This window comes from Triticum aestivum, chromosome 6B, assembly GCF_018294505.1.
Source record: "Triticum aestivum cultivar Chinese Spring chromosome 6B, IWGSC CS RefSeq v2.1, whole genome shotgun sequence".
NCBI lineage: Eukaryota > Viridiplantae > Streptophyta > Magnoliopsida > Poales > Poaceae > Triticum > Triticum aestivum.
The window spans coordinates 8,089,272-8,108,080 of NC_057810.1; the positions used below are offsets into that span (position 1 = coordinate 8,089,272).

The following is an 18,809-nucleotide window of genomic DNA, read 5'->3' on the forward strand; positions in this document are numbered from 1 at the left end:
CATCCAAGGTGCTTTTAAGATCTCAATTATTTTGAACCCCGTTAAACATTTTCAAAATGCTCAAAAACCTAACAGAAAAAAAGTTACGGGGCTTTTAAGATCTAGAGTGGAAAAAATCAAAAAAAATTCAAACTGTGGTCAAACAATGGTCAAACAATGGTCAAACTAATTATTCGAGAATATTAGTGTTACTAAATAATTATTTCAGTTATTTTGAATTTTGGTCAAATCTGGTCAAAGTATGGTCAAACAATGGTCAAACAATGGTCAAACTAATTATTCAAGAAATATTAGTGTTACTAAATAATTATTGTTTTTTAAACAATTGTTTCAAACTCAAACAGTGAAATGTGTCACTTCATGCTCACGCAAAATTCCTGAGGGTTAATAGGATTGACATCTTACTATTGTCAGGAAAACAACAAGTGCAGACTTGGAAACGAGGGAGAATATAACCCGGAAGTTAAGCGTGCTCAGGGTGGGGGAGTGGGAGGATGGGTGACCGTTCGGGAAGTTGGATGATTAGGAATGATGAGGGGTGATTAGAGATTAAAGGATAAATTGAGCAGTGATGAGGGGTAGTGATTAGAGATTAGAGGTTAAAATAATTCAGAAATTCGAAATAAAAAAATTTCAAAAAAAAAATCATAAAATTTCCTTTAGTCCCGGTTGGTGTTACCAACCGGGACTAAAGGTGGAGCTCCACGTGGCCGCGACCTTTAGTCTCGGTTCCAGTTTGAACCGGGACTAAAGGGGGGAGGCATTAGTAACGGCCCTTTAGTCCCGGTTCAAAAACCGGGACTAAAGGGCCTTACCAACCGGGACTGATGCCCCCTTTTCTACTAGTGCTATTAATAGTTTCTTAGATCATACATATATTTAAGACTTTCTATGAGTATGATCGTGAATTGCTTGGTTTTTAGGAAACGTCTATAAAACAAATGGTGCATGAGCCCACTCATGAGGTTTTCAACTTGCCTCAACAGTAGTCTGCGTAAAGGGGTGCACCAAAATGAAACTGCACAGGGACAAACAGAGCTGCGGCAGGAGTAGGTGGTCGACCGGTATGATCCAAATATTGCCACCACCTGCCTCTAATCATCCATTCGATAGACAAAGGTAGTGTGTGGTGAATAGACAGATAGATAAATAGATAGATTTGAATGTCATGATCAATTAGGTGTTGTGGTTTTGATAGATTTCATTTAACAGGTAATGTTGCAGATTTATTTTGACTTCTCGACTAAGGGGATTACGCGGACGTGGTGGTAGGTTTGGTGTTTGTACGTGCAACCGCTGCCCCTCCTCCGAAGACTATGTCTTACATTTACTCAATCCAATGAAATCAAATCTTACCAAAACTTGAACTAAATCAAAATATGGTGTATTATTGTTTAAATATGGTCAAACATAAAAAAGTTTGATTTTCCAAAGTATACTCTTTCAAAGACGGAGGGGGTATACTTTATACAGTTGCTTTTGAATCCACTACTGTCCTTGCCGGGCTAGATTAAAAAGAGTAGTGTGGAATGTGTTCCTGCTAGGGACACACTGATGCAGATGCATGAGCATGTAAGTAGCTTCAAAATCAACAAGCTACTTATCCCTAGATTAGATTAAAACAAACTCATTTACACTTGATCTTAATGGATTCAGTCAATTGGTACTGACTAGCAGCGCAATCGATGCTCTTCAGTTACATGCATATAGAACCCTAAAAAAAATAGCGCGCTATAGCATCGCTACTAGCACGCTATAGCGTATTGAGAATTGCCTCGTTAAATATATCGATGTATAATGTCTCGCTAATAGCACACTATAGCGCGATATAGCACGCTAATAGCATATTTTGAGGTCGCCGCTATTTTGCTGTAACGCGCTATTTTTTTTCATTGATATAGATCCAGAGCAATTGATGGGTTCAGTCAACTGGTGCTATTAGTAGTAGTATAAAGTGGTGGATGAATCTAAACCATCTACTAGCTTCCAGCCGCGACCGGATCTGATCCAACCAGATCCGACATCTGCGCGCGGGCAACTTAGAATGTACTCCCTCCGTAGTGATCTAAACGCTCTTATATTAGTTTACAGAGGGAGTACTTGCTTTCATGTATATCTACTTCTCGTTGCAGTAGTATATACTAGATGTATATTCACTTGATTCAGAATCAACAACCAAGTAGCTACGCCTCTAGGCAAAGCTTTGTGCTCCACCTTGGTACATGTGTGCATTCTTGAGAAAGATAATTTTGAGAAAGAAGAGAGGCGGCTCCAACATAAAGGCCCCTGATTAGTTTGGTTGTAAAAAGTTGTGAGATAATAGGTACACATAGTATTATATACAAAATTATTTCATGGTTTTCAGTGATTTACAAATAGTGCAAAATATGTGGCAGGTATGATACAAGTAGTGTGTTTTACATATGAGTAAACACGTACGCTAAGCACATGGCCGGGCAAGAAGAAGCACGCTGTGTATATCATTCTGCAATTCCATAAATTTATTTGTAACTTACATAGTAACAGAACTAAAGCAAGCAACTAGAGATCGCGACGGCACAGGAACAGACTCCACCGGCACGCACGGCCAATCGACCGTTATTTATTTTGAAAAAGAAACGAGCTAGCTTAATATAAGCTCATCAAGAGATAAGAGTCTTCCATGGCTATGTTGCCGGTGCTTCGCCGTCCTTCTTCTATGATTCTTGCTTGACGCGGCGGAGGATCCCACTCCTGCCGTCGCCGGCGAGCCTACCGTGACCAGCGTGGCACTCCTCGACGCAATCGAAGAACTGCCCGGGCCTGGGAAAATAACGAGTTTGCTCCACGCAGTAGTCATCGCACGGGTCGGTATTTTTCATCGGCCGTGCTCCTGCTGCGACAGCCTCATTTGCCGCCGGCGCCGAGACATCAACTGCTGATCCTCGGATTGCTTCTTCATCTTGTGCCATTGTTTCCCCTCCTGGGTGCCCACCAGAACGGCACTGGCGCACGCAGACATCGTACTTGGCGGGAAAATCTCGAGCATGCGTTTTGCAGTAGGCCTCGCACGGGTCGGTATTCATCGGCTGTGCTGCAGCAGCAGCCTCATGCTGCACCTGTGCCGCCGCCGCCCGGACATGAACCGCTCCTCCTGGCGCTTCTTCTTCTTCTTCTTCTTGTGTCGTTGATTCCCCGGCCCCACCGCCGGCAAACTTATGATGCACGGGCGCTCCGGTCCGGCAGGTAAAGAGGCATGAGTTGAAGTCCTCCACCCGGACCCGGTCACCGCAGAAGAATACGCATCTGTCCGGGATCCTCGCCGCCGCCGTCGCCCTCAGGTCATCATTTCCTCCTCCGCTTGCTTCTTCTGATTCCCCACCGGCAGCGGCAAGCCTAAGATGCGGCCCAAACCGGCAGCGACGGACGCACCAGTCAAAGTGCTCGTGGCTATGGCAAAAGTCCTGGCATGCATCCGAGAGCCGCGCCGCCATGGCCGCCAGAACCTCAAGCTGAGATCTGCACCGACGGGCACAGCCCAAGAAATGGGTCTTGCCACGGCAGTCCTCGGAGCAGAAATCTGCCTCCGCCGCCAGGAGGACAAGCCCGGCGACGAGCAGGCCGACGCACCACACAAGGCCACGCTTTGTGGAACCCATACCCACACCCACCATTGTTAGCTGAGTGGTACTAGCTACTTGGTTCTACAAAGATGTTAGCAACACCGGCCGGTTTGGCACCACTTATAGAGTAACAGGTGGAGTGCCTACACCGTCGATCTGTTTAGAATTTTATAGCTCCTCAGTTCCTAAATATAAGTCTTTTTTTAGAGATTCTACAATGGACTACATACGAAGCAAAGTGAGTGAATCTACGCTATAAAATATAGTTTGTAGTGGAATCTCTAAATAGACTTATATTTAGGAATAGAGGGAGTAGATCAGATCCGACCGTTGCCCGCGTGAAATTCAAAATCAACTTGCTTTTTGTCTTGTATAGACATGTTTATTCCACTTGCTAGATTAGAAGAGAAGAGAAGTAGGTTTCAAATTAGTAGTCAGAGGGGTGATGAAGCAGTTAAACCTTATAACTAACTACTCTCTCATCTCAAAATAAGTGTCTCAACTATGTACTAATTTTAGTACAAAGTTGCACTAAACTTTTTTTTGGAACGTAGACGCATGGCAGCATCCAAACCAGGCATAATCCACACCAACATAACACTTAAGTTCAGCGGGCTCGCAGTCCTGGCAAAGTAGAAGACTAAAGTTCACGAGGACGCTAAAAGCACATAACCATAAAGATACTAGACGTAAAAGCTCAATCTGGCGGATCTTGAAGTCTTGCTCTTGCCGTGCATGCTTTGATCTGCTCCATGATCTCGTTCATGCGCCCCTCGTCGCGCTGCTTCCCCAATGGCGCCCAAGCCTGTAGCCTCCAGGTTCTTGTCAGCGAGCCGCAGTTTAGCGCTTTCCAACGACGTCAATGCTCCCAGCTTGGCCTTGGCGCGGGTGCTAGGGGCCCGCGGAGTCACCGGAGTAGCCTTGAAACGTCTTGCTAAACTTGAGACATTTATTTTAGGATGGAGGAGTATTATATAGGTTGGCTCTTTAGGTCGGCTCTAGATGACATGTCTACTGGATAAGCCAGCAGCTGGCTTTACTATTAATTGTACTCTAATGGATTCGGTCAATTGGTACTGGCTAGTTGCGCAATTGATGCTCCTCGATTGCATGCATATAGATCCAGAATATCGATTGGTTCAGCCAACTGGTGCTATTAGTAGCATAACTACCCGTTTCTTTTTAGTCTGTATTAGTAGCATAACTGGTGCTATTGGTTCAGCAGATCGATTGTATTAGATTTGTCTAAAGTCAAAAAAGTTAAAGTTGGACTAACATTACATAAAAATATATTAACATTCACAATATCAAATGAATATTTCTAGATGCATCATGAAATAAGTTATCATATCGTATATCTCTAGTGTTGTAGATGTTGATAATATTTTTAATAGTACAAGTTTGATCTAAGACAAACCTTATATACAGAGTGAAAAGATACGAAGGGAGAATAAATATGTTTAGCCACTTCCTTTGCTACCCACTATTAGGTACTCCTTGCTAGATTAGATTAAAAGAACTGTGCCGCATGTATGGATGTGCATGTGCATGTAGGGGTACATAGCTTCAGAATCAACAACTCCCTCTGTTCGGAATTACTCGTTCAAGAAATGAATGTATTTAGATGTATTTTAGTTGTAGATATATTCATTTTTATCCATTTTTGTGACAAGTAATTCCGAACGGAGGGAGTAGTTACTTATAGAGTAATCCGTGGAGTGCCTACACTGTCGACCTATTTAGGATTTTATAGATCAGATCCGACCTCTGCCCGCGTGAACGTCATGAATCAACTTGCTTTTTATCTAGTATAAATATGTTTATCCACTTGCTAGATTGGATCAAAAGAACCGTGCAGCGTGTGTCCCTGCCTTAGGGACAGTGATACGAGATGCATGTGCATGCAAGTAGCTTCAAAATCAACTATGTACTCATCGCTAAATTAGATTAAAACAAACTAGTTTGCGCTTGATCTTAGGAGCAAATATAGTAAGATGATGTAAGCACGATATAAGTATTTATGTACTCCCTCCGTTTCTAAATATGTCTTTTTAAAGATTTCAATATACATATGGCTGTATATAGTAGATTCACTCATTTTGCTTCGTATGTAGTTCATATTGAAATCTTTAAAAAGACTTATATTCAGGAACGGAGAGAGTATATTATATATTCTTGCTGGTTTAAGGATAGAGAAGATGATATAGAAGAGAAGTAGGTTTCAAATTAGTAGTCACAACACGGGCTCCAAGAAACATTGTGAAAGAAGGAGGTGGGCCTGGTAGTGATGACGTAGTAAAACCTTATAACTAACTCCACTACACTACACATATGCATGGTTTCCACCTTTAGTGAGATGTCGTTCAATTCATCGAATTTCAATGATCTCACTAGAGACCCGAGTATTTACTTTTTGGTCAAAATGTTTCAACCATTTTAGTAGTACAAAAGAATTACATTTTTTTTAAAAAAAATATCCAATTATTTGATAGAATTTCAAGTGAATGCTTGGGTCTTCTGGCTGAACTGAAAACTACAATTTTAATGTAAGTTGTCCTTCCTGTCAGTCTCTACTTCCCCATGGAATCACTCGGTCTCTACTTCCCCATGGAATCGCTATGAATTTCAGTGATTTGGGCACTTGGTGATTTTTTTTTCTGAGCTGTATTTTTCCCCGTGACTACACCTAACACCTGTATAAAGCAATGAAGTCTCTAATCAAAATCCACCATATAAACCATCTTCGAATTAATTGGACTCAAGCTTGATCACGTATGTGTGCAAGTTACCACGGCAGCTACCCGATGTGTGCAAGTTAATTTGTTACAATTTGTAAAAAAAAATAAAAAAAACATGAACATTTTTCATTTTGTGAACATATTTATTAATTCAAGAATTCTTTTATTTTGGTTTCAAAATGAAGTCAGGTTTTAGCAAGCAGCTGATGTTTTTTCCTCAGAAAACGCCAGTAGAAAAAAAGAGCCGAGTGAGTGATCTCGAAGTAGAAAACTACTGGCGAGCTGGCCTGGGCTGGCCTGGCCAGAATGGGCCCATAGTATTTGATGGGCTGAGAGAACCACCCGACGCAGCAAACCAGGGAATTTCCTATTGGACGCTCGTTGCGTCAAACAGTCGACGCATCGCACAGCTTGGGCCGGCCCATTTAACGTGTATCAGTGTTTCCGGTTTTGGGAACCTTCCACAGTTCCCAGCCGGTTTTTTCTGCTTCCTAAACCGGTTTTTCTTTTTTCTTTTTTTCTTTTCTGTTTCTTTTTCTAATTTCTTCTTTCTTTTTTTAGTTTTTTTCTAGTTATTTTTTCAATGTTATTTTATCTTTTTCAACTAAGTACATATTCAGATTTGTTCTTAATTTTCGAAAAATCTTCTTGCTTCTAAAAAATGTTCTTTTTGAATTTTCGAATTTTTCTTCTTCTTTTCGTTTTTAGTTATTTCTGTTTCTTTTTTCTTTTATTCTTTTTGTTTTTTCTATTTGTTTTCATTCTCTGGTTTGTTATTTCATTTTCTTTTCTCCTCTTTTTTATAAAAATATTCAAATTTTGTTTGTGTTTCCATAAAATGTTCAGTTTTCAAAACAAATGTTCTGAACATTCAAAATTTGTTCTCGTTACCCAAAAAGGTTCAAAACTTTCGAAATTCATATAATGTACCAGATTTTAAAAACAATTGTTCACATTTTCAAAAAATGCTCGCGCTTCCAAATTTGTTCAGGATATTTAAAATTGGTTCTCCGTCTCAAAATTTCTGCTCAATATTTAAAAAATATCCGTGCTTCGCGCTTCCAAATTTGTTCTCCGTTTCAAAATTTGTTCCCAAGAGTCGAAAAAATGTTCATGCCTTAAAATATTGTCCGCTCTTCTAAATTTGTTCTCTATTTCGAAATTCGTTCTCAAGATTCAAAAAATGTTCATTCTTTAAAAAATGATCATGTTCAAATTTTGTTCTCATTTCAAAATTTTGTTCTCTAAATTCAAAAACAGATCGGGATTTTAAATCACAATTTCGAAAAATATTCTCATTTTCATTTTTTTCCTTTTTTCACCACTGTTTGAGGTTCCCAAAAAATGTTCGTGTTTTCAGAAATGTTCCGGTTTTCAAATTTTGTACACAATTTCAAAAAAAATATTCTTTTGTAATAAATACTCGCAAATTCCAAAAAAATTGCCATGTTTAAAATTTTGTTCACATTTCCAAAAAAGCTTACAGTACAAATTTTGTTCGCATTTTAAAAAAAGTTCCTGTTTTATTTTTTTGGTGCTGAATTAAAAAAATGTTCCTGTTTTCCATTTTTAAACAAAACTAAAAAATGTTCGTGATATAAAAAATGTTCATTTTTTTCGTAATTTGTTTTTTTTCAGAAACATTTTTGAAAATTGTTCTGGTTTCGAATCTGTTTGGAGTTTGCAAATTTTGTTCCTGTTTCATTTTTGAATCAGATTTAAAAAACATCTTCACTTTTCCAAAAAGATGGAATACGAAAAAAGCGGCATTTTGAAACTGCTTGCAATTTTCAAGAAATATTTTCAAAATGTTTTCGAAATTTCAGCGCTACTTTTGATGGTGGCTTGTAGTGTAGTGGCTAATGGCCCGTGGTTGGAGTCTGAGGTCGTGGGATCTATTCCTGGTACTCGCTGCCGGTTTTTCAGCTCTTTTTGTCGCGCACGAAAGGAAACAAAAGATCGGGTTGGTGGGCCGGCCCAGTCAAGCGTCAACCCTGTGCGTCGAGCTGCTGTTTGATACAAAATGCGTCACATAAGAGGTCTCGCAAACCAGACCTCACAGATCAGACAAACACAACCGGCCCACTACAGTCAGTTTTACATGTTCCATATATATGGAACAATAGCGAGCATTACCATCTAAAAAAAAACCGGCCAGCATTACCACAAGACTAAGCAATAAATTAATTGACTGGGAATATCACCAATAAATTACCTATGCCTACAATACAGTGTTCACTTTCTCGCAAAAAAAAATAGTGTACACTTTCTTTCAGGACTAGATTGCTAGTGTAATAAAATTTTAAAGAAGACTCACGTTCCGACTTTTGGTTCGCGACAATAGCAACAAAAATTTAGTTTCCGGCTTCGACCCGCGACACAATAGCACCCACGCTTCTTTGCTCAAAGTATAACCTCCGACAACGCAGCATGCTGCCCAAGGGTTTAGAACCCATAACCTGCAGACAGCATCAAAACAAGTTAGATGACAAATACTATATCGGCGACAAGCACATGTTTTCTAAACAAGTCTCTGCATACCTGAACCGGCCATTGGGTTTGCGGCAGGCGCCTTCTCAGATTCCTTGATGTCGACCACGACGGCGTCCGAGGTGATGAATGTTTTCGCCACCGATGCGGCATGCTCCAGGCAGCACCTCACAACCTGTTTTGTGAGAAATCAGGTTAGCTTATGGGCCCACTGCTTGTTTGAGAAAGGAGGGTGGATACAATATTCCAGGGACAGAACCCCTGCCTCAGTGATCATGCTTAATGTTTCAGTATAATTGCACATTAAGGCTAACGGCATACATAAAGAACACTCCACCTAGTCAATTCCCGGCAAAATATAATAGACCTGGGGTTTTTGAAATACTTTTCGATTTCTTGAATAACACAATTTTTATAAAGAAAGATTTCGTTTGAGAAAAAACGTTCTGATACAGGAGAAAAAGATATCAACACAATTTGCTTGTTACCTTGGTGGGATCAATAATACCAGCAGCCATCAAATCCTCATAATTCCCTGTAGCGGCATTGTAGCCGTACCTGAAGTTGTCGTTCACAAGGACCTGAGTATAGACAAGCTCCAAATTAGTTACGCACAAGATTCTAAATATTAACTTCAGATTTGAAAACAAACTTCAGTCCAAACCTTCTCAGTGACCACACTGCCATTGACACCAGCATTTTTCGCAATCAGTTTAAGAGGATAGCTCAAGGATTTCCTCACAATTTCAGCACCGACCTTGAAAAGGCAAACAGAAAATTAGTTCATTTTCATGGAAGAAACCAGCTCTATGAACCAAGGATAACATTCAAATGTCAAAACTTCTAGAAAGAAAATCTCATTTGCCTTTTCCATACCTTCTGTTCATCATTCTCAAGGGTTTCTTTAATGGCATCAACTTTTGATGCAAGCCTTAGAAGGGTACAACCACCACCGACAACAATACCTTCCTCCACAGCGGCCTGTCCACAAAGCGAGCAATCAATTAATAAGAAATAATTACATATAGTTTGATATATATAAGTACAATCAACACATAAATTACAATATCACATCAGAAGTCTTTCTGTATGATAAACACAGTTAATACAAATCCCAAAAATCAATTGCATTTGAACAAGAATAAAGCATTACCTTTGTTGCATTCAGTGCGTCTTCAACCCTCAGTTTCTTTTCCTTAAGCTCAGTTTCAGTCTGTGCTCCTACCTACAAACCAAGATGTATCATTTTATAGCTGTTATGTTATGCAAATGCAGACTAGTGCATCACTAGGTGCCTTTCTGTAATTGCAGCCTAGAGCATCAGTAGGTGCTTAATGTAAAACAACAGAAGTACCTGAATGACAGCAACGCCACCGGATAGTTTAGCTATCCTCTCGTTTAGCTTTTCTTTTTCGTATTCCTGTTCAGAAGCCTGAAAAAATAAAGATTGAACAAAACATTACTTAAAGCCTTTTCTATCCACACTTCAAGTGACACATGCAAGACAAAAACTGAATTTATCTATACTGGAAAAACAGAGCAACGAAAAGAGACTGGACAAACAGAGGAGCCATGAGAAAAATCAGAAAAACAGAACATGGTTTCACAAATAGGAATTTGTTTTTCTCAAGCATGCATCAAAGTCTGTCCTATATAATAAAGTGCATCAAATTGATGCTAAGATACAACCAAACACAGAAAAATGAGAAGCAGAGAAGCAAAGGAGAAAAATAAACAAAGATCATAAAAAAGGGAGACCAGAAACTGCCAGCCTAACTAACTTGATAGGAGAAAGGCTATAGACAGGGGCTGCATAGGGAGGCCTAGCGCATTTGACAAATAGGGTACAGAAAACTGTAAACATGCAATACAAGTTTACTATAAAGACCTCAATTTGGTTCTTGATTTGTGTAACCCTTTTGGTTACTTCCTCCTGTGTAGTACCATCTCCAACAATTGTTGTCGAATCCTTAGTAATTACAACCTTGGCGGCATTTCCAAGAACTTCTTTGTCTGCTTTGTCCAGGGACAGTCCGATTTCTTCTCTGATGACAGTGCCTGGGCGAATAATGACCTTTATAAGTGAACCAATATAAAAATGGGACACATCATATTGCACCAAAGATTATTAAATTTACCTCCTGTCAGAGTAGCGATATCATCCAGGTATTGACTCTTGCGCTCTCCAAAACCAGGGGCTTTAATAGCAGCAATCTTCAGTGCACCTCTAAGCCTATTGACCACAAGAGTTGCAAGAGCTTCCTGCTCAATATCCTCTGCGATTATTAAAATTGGATATCCACCCTTAATAGCGTCCTCCAGAAGAGTGATGAGATCTCTGGCGTTGTTAATTTTCTTGTCCACAAGAAGCAGCTGAGTAACGGACAAAATACCAGCTCCATAACATAGGACTCATGGAGATGTTGATTACTGAAATTTAAGTAGATAAGGAGGCAAAAAGCTATAGAGAATCAGACCTTGCAATTCTCATACTCCACTGACATTTTTTCACTGTCGGTTACAAAGTAGGGAGAAATATAGCCGCGGTCGAATTGCATCCCTTCAACCACATAGAGGTTGTTTTCGGCACTCTTCCCTTCTTCAAGTGTAACCACCCCCTGTCGCCCAACCTTGCTCATAGCATCAGCTATCATGTTGCCAATTTCGTAGTTATTTCCAGCGCTTACTGCAGCAACATCAGCAAGTTCGCTATCTTCAACCTGCAACATTGAGCGTAATTCAATAAGTTTGAGTTTTCAATAGATCCAAATGGGGATCAGTGCTCCTGAAAATAACTACTCCCTCCGTCCGGAAATACTTGTCATCAAAATGGATGAAAATGGATGTATCTACAACTAAAATACATCTAGATACATCCATTTCAATGACAAGTATTTCCGGACGGAGGAAGTACTTATTACATAATTATCAGGCATTTAAAATATCAGCTGGAAAAGAGAGATGGTCAATCACAAACCAAATAACTTTCAGAAGAAATCCAGGGAAAATATAGAAATGGAAAAACATAACAGAGCATGTGTATTTGGAGGAAGGAAAAAAAGGAAAATAGATGTGCTGATGCGGCGCGGTTCATTGGCAAACGTGGTGATGTCATATTGAACACCAATTGCTGTGGACTTAATAATGTACAGTATAATCCAATTGTTTTATATATGTACAGACAAGCTAAATTCACATTTATTCTGTATTACGAAAGCAGCTGTGTAATAGAACATGTCTCATTTACGGTCCTTAAAGGTAAATAAGCCATCATGTTTATATGTAACATAGTGAGCCAAAGTCACAAGAATCATATGCATGCTAATATTACATTAGAAGATTGGTTTAATAATTGTGATTGCAGAACAGCATAGGTCAGAGGAGACATAATACTGAATTTAGAATTATTTTATTTCCAGAATGGAACAGATTAGCGATATCTCACCTCCTTGGACATCTTTCGGAGCTCACCGACTAGTGCTTTGGTTGTTTTCTCAATACCACGGGCAATCTGTACTGGATTAGCACCGGCAGCTACAATCTGCAGAAAGTAATTAAACAAACTAGACATTATGCCCAGAACTTAATGAGAGCACTTATGCTATAAACTGTAGCAAGACCCATGGTTTCATATTTCTGTACCTTAACACCCTCAGCAATCATTCCTTGAGCAAGGATGGCAGAAGTGGTAGTTCCATCACCAGCCAAATCATTGGTCTTAGCAGCAGCTTGCCTGACCAATTTAGCTCCAATATTTTCAACAGGGTCCTCCAGCTCAACCTGGTCCATAAGCCAATCATTTCATGAGTAAAGTTCACAGTCATCAGGGTAAGAAATGACGCGCTAAATCTCCTGACAGAACAGCACCTCTTTTGCCACCGTGACGCCATCATTGACAATTCTAGGAGACCCGTATTTGCTCTCAAGGACGACATTCCGCCCTTTTGGGCCAAGAGTAACTCCAACCAGATCAGCAAGCTTATTGACTCCAGTCTGATCACAGGAAAAAAAAAATAACAAGTCAGCAAGAAGGCATCACGAACTGAAACGACGAGGCGGCATATGAACGATGGCACGGCGATTCGACTCACTTGCAGCTTCTTTATAGCCGACCCGTCCTTGTTGAAATACAGCTCCTTTGCAGCGTTCACTCGGACACCGCACTTTCTCCCTGGCCTGACCCTCTTGGGCAGCGAGACCAACGGGGGCGAAACGAGGGAGAGCTGCTTCCTGGTCGCGAATCCGGAAGGAGCGGCGGCCTTGAGGCCACACGTTGAGGCGCCCCCGAACGGTGAAGCCATACTGTCCTTAACGGTCTGTCGGCGCGATATTTCAAACAGTTTGTATCAGCATGAATTCAACACGAGAACGGAGACAGTAATACGAGAATAATACATGGTGCATAAGTCAAACTGGGCAGCTAAGCAGAGACAAGAGAAGCTCTGATTGCTCCAGAACAAGCAGAGCAATGGCTGTAACAATTCTGACACCGGCCCACGCCGAGCAGATGCCTGCGTTTCCACTGGCCGTGTGGGCTGGCATCGACTGTACTGTAAAACGGTGTGATCTGCTGGTCCGACATGCATGTGTGCGATTCTGCAGCTGATTAAGGCCCTGATTTGACTGTACTTTACCATACTATAGCCGAGTGATCCGACAGTGTTGCTGGGTTCGTGTCTAACTAATTAAGCCCTGATCGATCTGGTGCCCTCGGCGGCCTAATAATCAGAATCATACGCACGGATACGGCGATGCGAACCCCCAGGATATTCAGGGTAAAATCTACTAGGAAGGGCGAAAAATCCCCTGCCCTGCCCTGCCCTGCCCTGCTCTGATTAGTAATTGGAGCATACACCCACCCAACAAGAACAGGCAGGCAGGAGGGATCCCTAATGAGAACTGAATACCACTCCGCAACAGGATCCGATCCGCGCGCGACAACTCCGGCCGATCGAGCAGGTTCGAAATTACTCGTCACGAGTAGCAGAGACATGGGGGGAGAGGGGGTCGACCCGTCGATACCTGAGTTGAGTGGGTGAGGAAGAGGAGTGCGTCGGCTGACCGATCTCGCCGGCGGCCGATCTCCCTCTCTCGGGCTTAAATAAAAATAAATAAACGAATCGGCGGAGAAACCAATTGAATGCTGCTGACAGGTGGGACCCGCTGGGCCGGGAGAGCGTCTCGAACCTTCTTTTGGTGCACTCCCCTCGCCTCGCTTTGCGTGCTAGGTGGGCAAAGAATATGTGCAAAAGTTTTTACAAACTCGATTAAGTAAGGGCGCTAATACGATGGGACACCCTGGTGGCTCTACCACCAATGCTACACGTACAAACAGTTTACAGGCTTTTACAGGATGGGTTAGTTTTCATTGGCTAACCGGTGAGCGGGACGACCCACCCTTAAAAATCAGGGAGGGAGAGATTTGTGATTGGTTGTTAGATGGAAACAGTTTACAGGCTTTTACAAATCTTTGTATGTCTAGCATTTTTGTGGGTCTACCCCGGGCGGTGTGGAATAATCTCTGGAAACTTCAAATTCCACGTAAAATACAGATTTTTTGTTGGCGAGCACTGCGAGGAGTTATCCCACTAAGAGCTATTTGTACCTACTAATAAACTAGCGATCGTTTCTGGTCGTACGTCGTTGTCGTTTTTGCAGAAAAGTCCTTCTATTTTTAAGAATTCAACCCGCCATCCTTTCTTAAGTGAGAAAAACATTTCGTTCAGAAATTTATAAATAAAACCCTGTGGTTTTAGGATTCAACACGCGGTCCCCGGTGAGTGAATAATAAGCGGTTTCTGGGCTGGTGCGGCGGCGCTCCCGGTCCCGATCGGGAGCAGGACGGCGGCGGCAGAGATCCGGGAGGCGGGGAACGGCGGGGAAGTGGCGGAGGTCGGGATCCATCCTGGCGGTTCGTAGTGGAGGCCGGCGGCGGCGGTGCTCCATGGCTGTGGCGACTCGGTCTTCTGGGAAGAAGATACAAGGGAGGGAGACGAGGTGAGATGGAGAGAAGAGAAGGGAGAATAGGGACTGTGCGGCTACCTGCTGCTGGTCCGACGGCGGCTCCGGTCATCGGATCAGGGTGTCCAGATTCCTCTCCTCCCCGCAAAAAAGTATGCCATGTCGTTGCTAATTGCTAGAGATGCCCTTCACAAGTTCAGCCCGTGGCCAACAGAATTCAGTGGCATGGGCATGCTCTCGCCTGATTAATTTTGTATAGAAGATTTTTCATGAGTGCTTGAGTACATGTTCAATATACATAACAACTTCTCTGGTGACTTACTCAACTAATGGTTAGATACAATTTTAGAAGCAGTGAATAGACGCATGATACGTTTGTTATCTGCTTCTCAATGTTCATAATGTGTAAAATGATTCAACTTTTGTATGATTTTGCTTCAGAAGTTGAATCTGCCAAATCTTGAGAACATTGACTATATGCTCCAACACTGCAGGCCAACTCTTGATGGATTTCCAATGTGTTGCTGGCCTCCCAATTTTTTCCGTCGTGCAGCCGCTCCCTGTCTCCCTGTGTCGTCCCAAGATGGTCTGGTTGGGCGCTGTCCTGACGGCCGAGCGTGTGCTATCCACGGAACACAACTCCTCCACTCAGGCCCTCCTCCGCAACGCCGGCGAGGACACTACTTCATCCGAACCACGCACAGGTACACGCACATGAGCTCCCCTGCCACCCCTGCATTGATTTAAGGCGAAATCCAATTGGGAGGTATTGGTAGGCACCAATGTATTCTTGGTTGAGTTCCCATGTCTTGAATTACGTTGATCCTTTTGGTAAGATCAAACTGAACAAACTAAACATCACTTGCCCAAACAAGCTGAACGTCATGCTACATTATTGTAAATCATTTACCAGGACTTTGTGTTCTTTGTACAAAACAGCCAAGACCTCGATCACTTATTTGTAGAGCATAAGCGAAGACATCTTTCGTTGAATCCACATATATGTTCGGTTTTTTAATTGATTTTGAAATTTCAGGAGCTCTATGGCACATGTAACAGGTCTTGGACATGATGGCCGGACGCGATGAGGAGGACATATTGGATCCCCATGGATGCCAAGGATTCGAGGACATTGGCAGATGTAGAGGAGGCAATGAGGACGGAGATGATTGCGGCACACAATTTAAATAAACCAGAATATCCTGAAAATTATATTTGGTGTATAGAATTCAGTTTTAGTCTTTGAGTACATTTTCATCATTCACTAACTCCAGTAGTGAGTAAAAATATATAAAACTACGTGACTTGTAAATTTTTGTGTCTGTCGTGCGTCCCAATGATTCCATCGGCATCGGCCCTCCCCTACCCTGGTGCGGACTGCAGTATTAGCGGTCTCCTTTTGGAGTCCTGAAGCAGCTCAAGGGCATCGTCCTTGGTGCGCCTCCTCAAGGCTTGATGCTTTCTACAGGAAAAAAAATGGTTCTTTTCTTTGAGATGAGGAAAATTACTTCCCTTTCTACAGGAAAAGATGGTTCTGTTAGATAAATGTCTTCCCAAGTTAAAGGCACATGGCTCTGAAGTACTAATATTCTCTGAGGTACTGATTCTCTCTGTTACTCATGCACCTAGCTTGGTTGCTTCACAAAGCATCATGACTATGATAAAAATATGATAGCAATCATGAGTTACAGAAATTCTTCTTGCGAGGTGATTTTGTGCCCATGCTCACATTCTATCTTGAGTTTTGTGACCCATATTATACAACATCTTCTTTGCGTATTCATGATTGTGTGGAGCTTGCAAGACTAATTCATGCTGGCTTCTTAGCTTTTCATTTTTTATATTTGCCACAAGCCTGCTTTGCTATGTTATGCATGATCTTCTTGCCCATCTCATACTTTCAGCTCTCCCTTCTCATTATATAGTGAAAATGTAATCTTAAATCATGACCAGAAAAAAATGTGCAGGTTCTACATGTTTACTTGCATGCTATTTTTTTACAGGGGCACCATAACATGTGAAAATGTTGAAGAGCGTTGTGAAGTTCCACGCAGCGGGCATGAAGATTGGTCACATCTATATGTATAGTTGTGCTGCAGGTGATTATACTCTTCATTGAAGACTTATACTTTGAGGGGATGTAATACACTACAAGAAATATGTCAACTTATGACCTTCTGTCAGTGACCCTCGAGGAATTGGTCATAAATTTATGACCATTTTAGACCAATTGGTCAAAAGCTGTCTGGGGGGCTCTAAACCCTAAACCATAACGACCATTTTGGTCAGAAAGGTCATAATTTCATTAGAGGAAATGGTCATAAAGCAAACATCGCTAGTCTGCTGCCTTATTTCTAGTTGTTAACGACCAATATAGATGGTCATAGCCTTGTAAATTGTGGTGGGTTGCGATGACTAGGCGCCATCTCATCAGTTTTGCCTATGTGTCATGTCCATGTGGCAGTTTTTGCCCTAGGTTGTGAAGCAACCTATATTTCTGTCATGGCCAAAATTCCCAAACAAATCTCATAAATTCTTTGGGTCATATCTTCATCAAATATGTAAAAACCTTCCTTGTCTAGTTCAAAAATAATTCAAAAATATTCATTTTCCTATTCTATTCAGAATAACAGTTTGTGAAGGAAGTACCACTTTGGCATGTCCAAATAGCATCCATTTTCTACAGTGCTTTCCTATGCTCAAATAACCATCCTCCACCAAATGCCAGCTCAATCCATTCATTATTTTGAGCCGAGCTTCAACATTCATAGTTATGTCCAGTGTGGGAGTTTGCAAAGCAAGTACCACCTAGGCTCCTCCTTTTGAGCTGAAAATTTGTGAAAACGGTCTTCTTAGTAACTTATCATCCTCAGCCAAAACTCACGCCCGTTAGCCATGTACATTTCTCGTACCGCTAATCAAACACTTGGCTGCTAATTCATGTTTGAGCATCGATTGGTCTCCTCGTGAGAATCTTATGTTATAATTTTCTTCCTAGCACCAACCTGGGGAGTTCCCAACCCACTAGACATGCCTAGGCCGCCCAGAACACATGGCAACGCCACGGTCACGCGGTGACCACGCGGCGGGCATGCGAGTTTATGCGCTCTAGAGTTGGGGCCCTCAGCCACCGCCCAAACCTCGACGTATCGCCACCAAACCATGTATTTATGATTAAATAGGTCCTTATGTAACTAGAAATGATTTTTGGAAAAAATAAATAGCAAACTATGAGGCAGCTGCAGTTCAAAATTGACCCGCTTCCAACTAAATCGGCAGAAATTTGTCTTTTTCACGAGAGGTGGATCAAATTTTTTTACACCAGACCATTTTGTCAATTGTGCATTAAATATGGCCTAGTATTTTATAAAAATGGTTTGGTCCAATTTTGCAACAATTATTTGGTAGTTCCTTCACAAAAAAACCTCCTTTCGGGCACTCGAAAAATGGAAAATGATTTTTTCGTCCAACGAAAATGAAAACTTCCTTAGGCAACATTGTTTGGAATTCCAATATGCCCCCTTGTGCACAATATGAGATCATTTGAACAAACTATGCCATGAATGTCGCCATAAGATTGATCATTTGGCTTGAAAGTCATGAATCTTCACACTTGATAGCTCATTTCTGAGAACACTTTTTTAAAATAATTATCGTATTACAAGTTTATTATTTTTCCTGGAAACCTGGTCACATATAATGACACAATGCAAAGGTTTTCCAATTTATTTATTTTTTTTGAATTTTTTATGCCCGTTTCAAAATGCGGTCAAAACGGCGGACTTGACCGTTCCTAGCTAGTGGTTGAATCTTGGAATTTTTTTGGTGTTTCTATGATTAAATAGATACTTATGTACCTAGAAATGATTTTTGGAAAAAATAAAGAGCAAACTATGAGGCAGCTACAGTTCAAATTTGACCCGTTTCCAACTGAATCGACGACAATTTGTCTTTTTCATTAGAGGTGGATCAAAACTTTTTTCACCCAACCATTTTGTCAATTGTGCATTAAATATGG

The 18,809-nt window shown here is 41.4% G+C and overlaps 2 protein-coding genes across 2 annotated transcripts; both read right to left on the minus strand.

The window, feature by feature from the left end:
• Window positions 1-2,476: 2,476 nt before the first annotated feature.
• Window positions 2,477-3,724, minus strand: LOC123133087 (uncharacterized). The gene has a single exon (XM_044552627.1). It carries the CDS (start codon window positions 3,651-3,653, stop codon window positions 2,697-2,699), a length of 957 nt encoding a protein of 318 aa, XP_044408562.1. The 5' UTR covers window positions 3,654-3,724; the 3' UTR covers window positions 2,477-2,696.
• A 4,776-nt stretch (window positions 3,725-8,500) lies between these two features.
• LOC123135384 (ruBisCO large subunit-binding protein subunit beta, chloroplastic) lies at window positions 8,501-14,056 on the minus strand. The gene is made up of 15 exons (XM_044554436.1): window positions 13,853-14,056; window positions 12,922-13,146; window positions 12,698-12,823; window positions 12,473-12,610; window positions 12,276-12,371; window positions 11,308-11,550; window positions 10,969-11,203; window positions 10,719-10,888; window positions 10,185-10,262; window positions 9,984-10,055; window positions 9,707-9,811; window positions 9,495-9,587; window positions 9,319-9,411; window positions 8,882-9,005; window positions 8,501-8,799 (listed from the first exon to the last, which is right to left on the minus strand). Exons 2-15 carry the CDS (start codon window positions 13,129-13,131, stop codon window positions 8,786-8,788), a joined length of 1,797 nt encoding a protein of 598 aa, XP_044410371.1. The 5' UTR covers window positions 13,132-13,146; window positions 13,853-14,056; the 3' UTR covers window positions 8,501-8,785.
• Window positions 14,057-18,809: the final 4,753 nt, after the last annotated feature.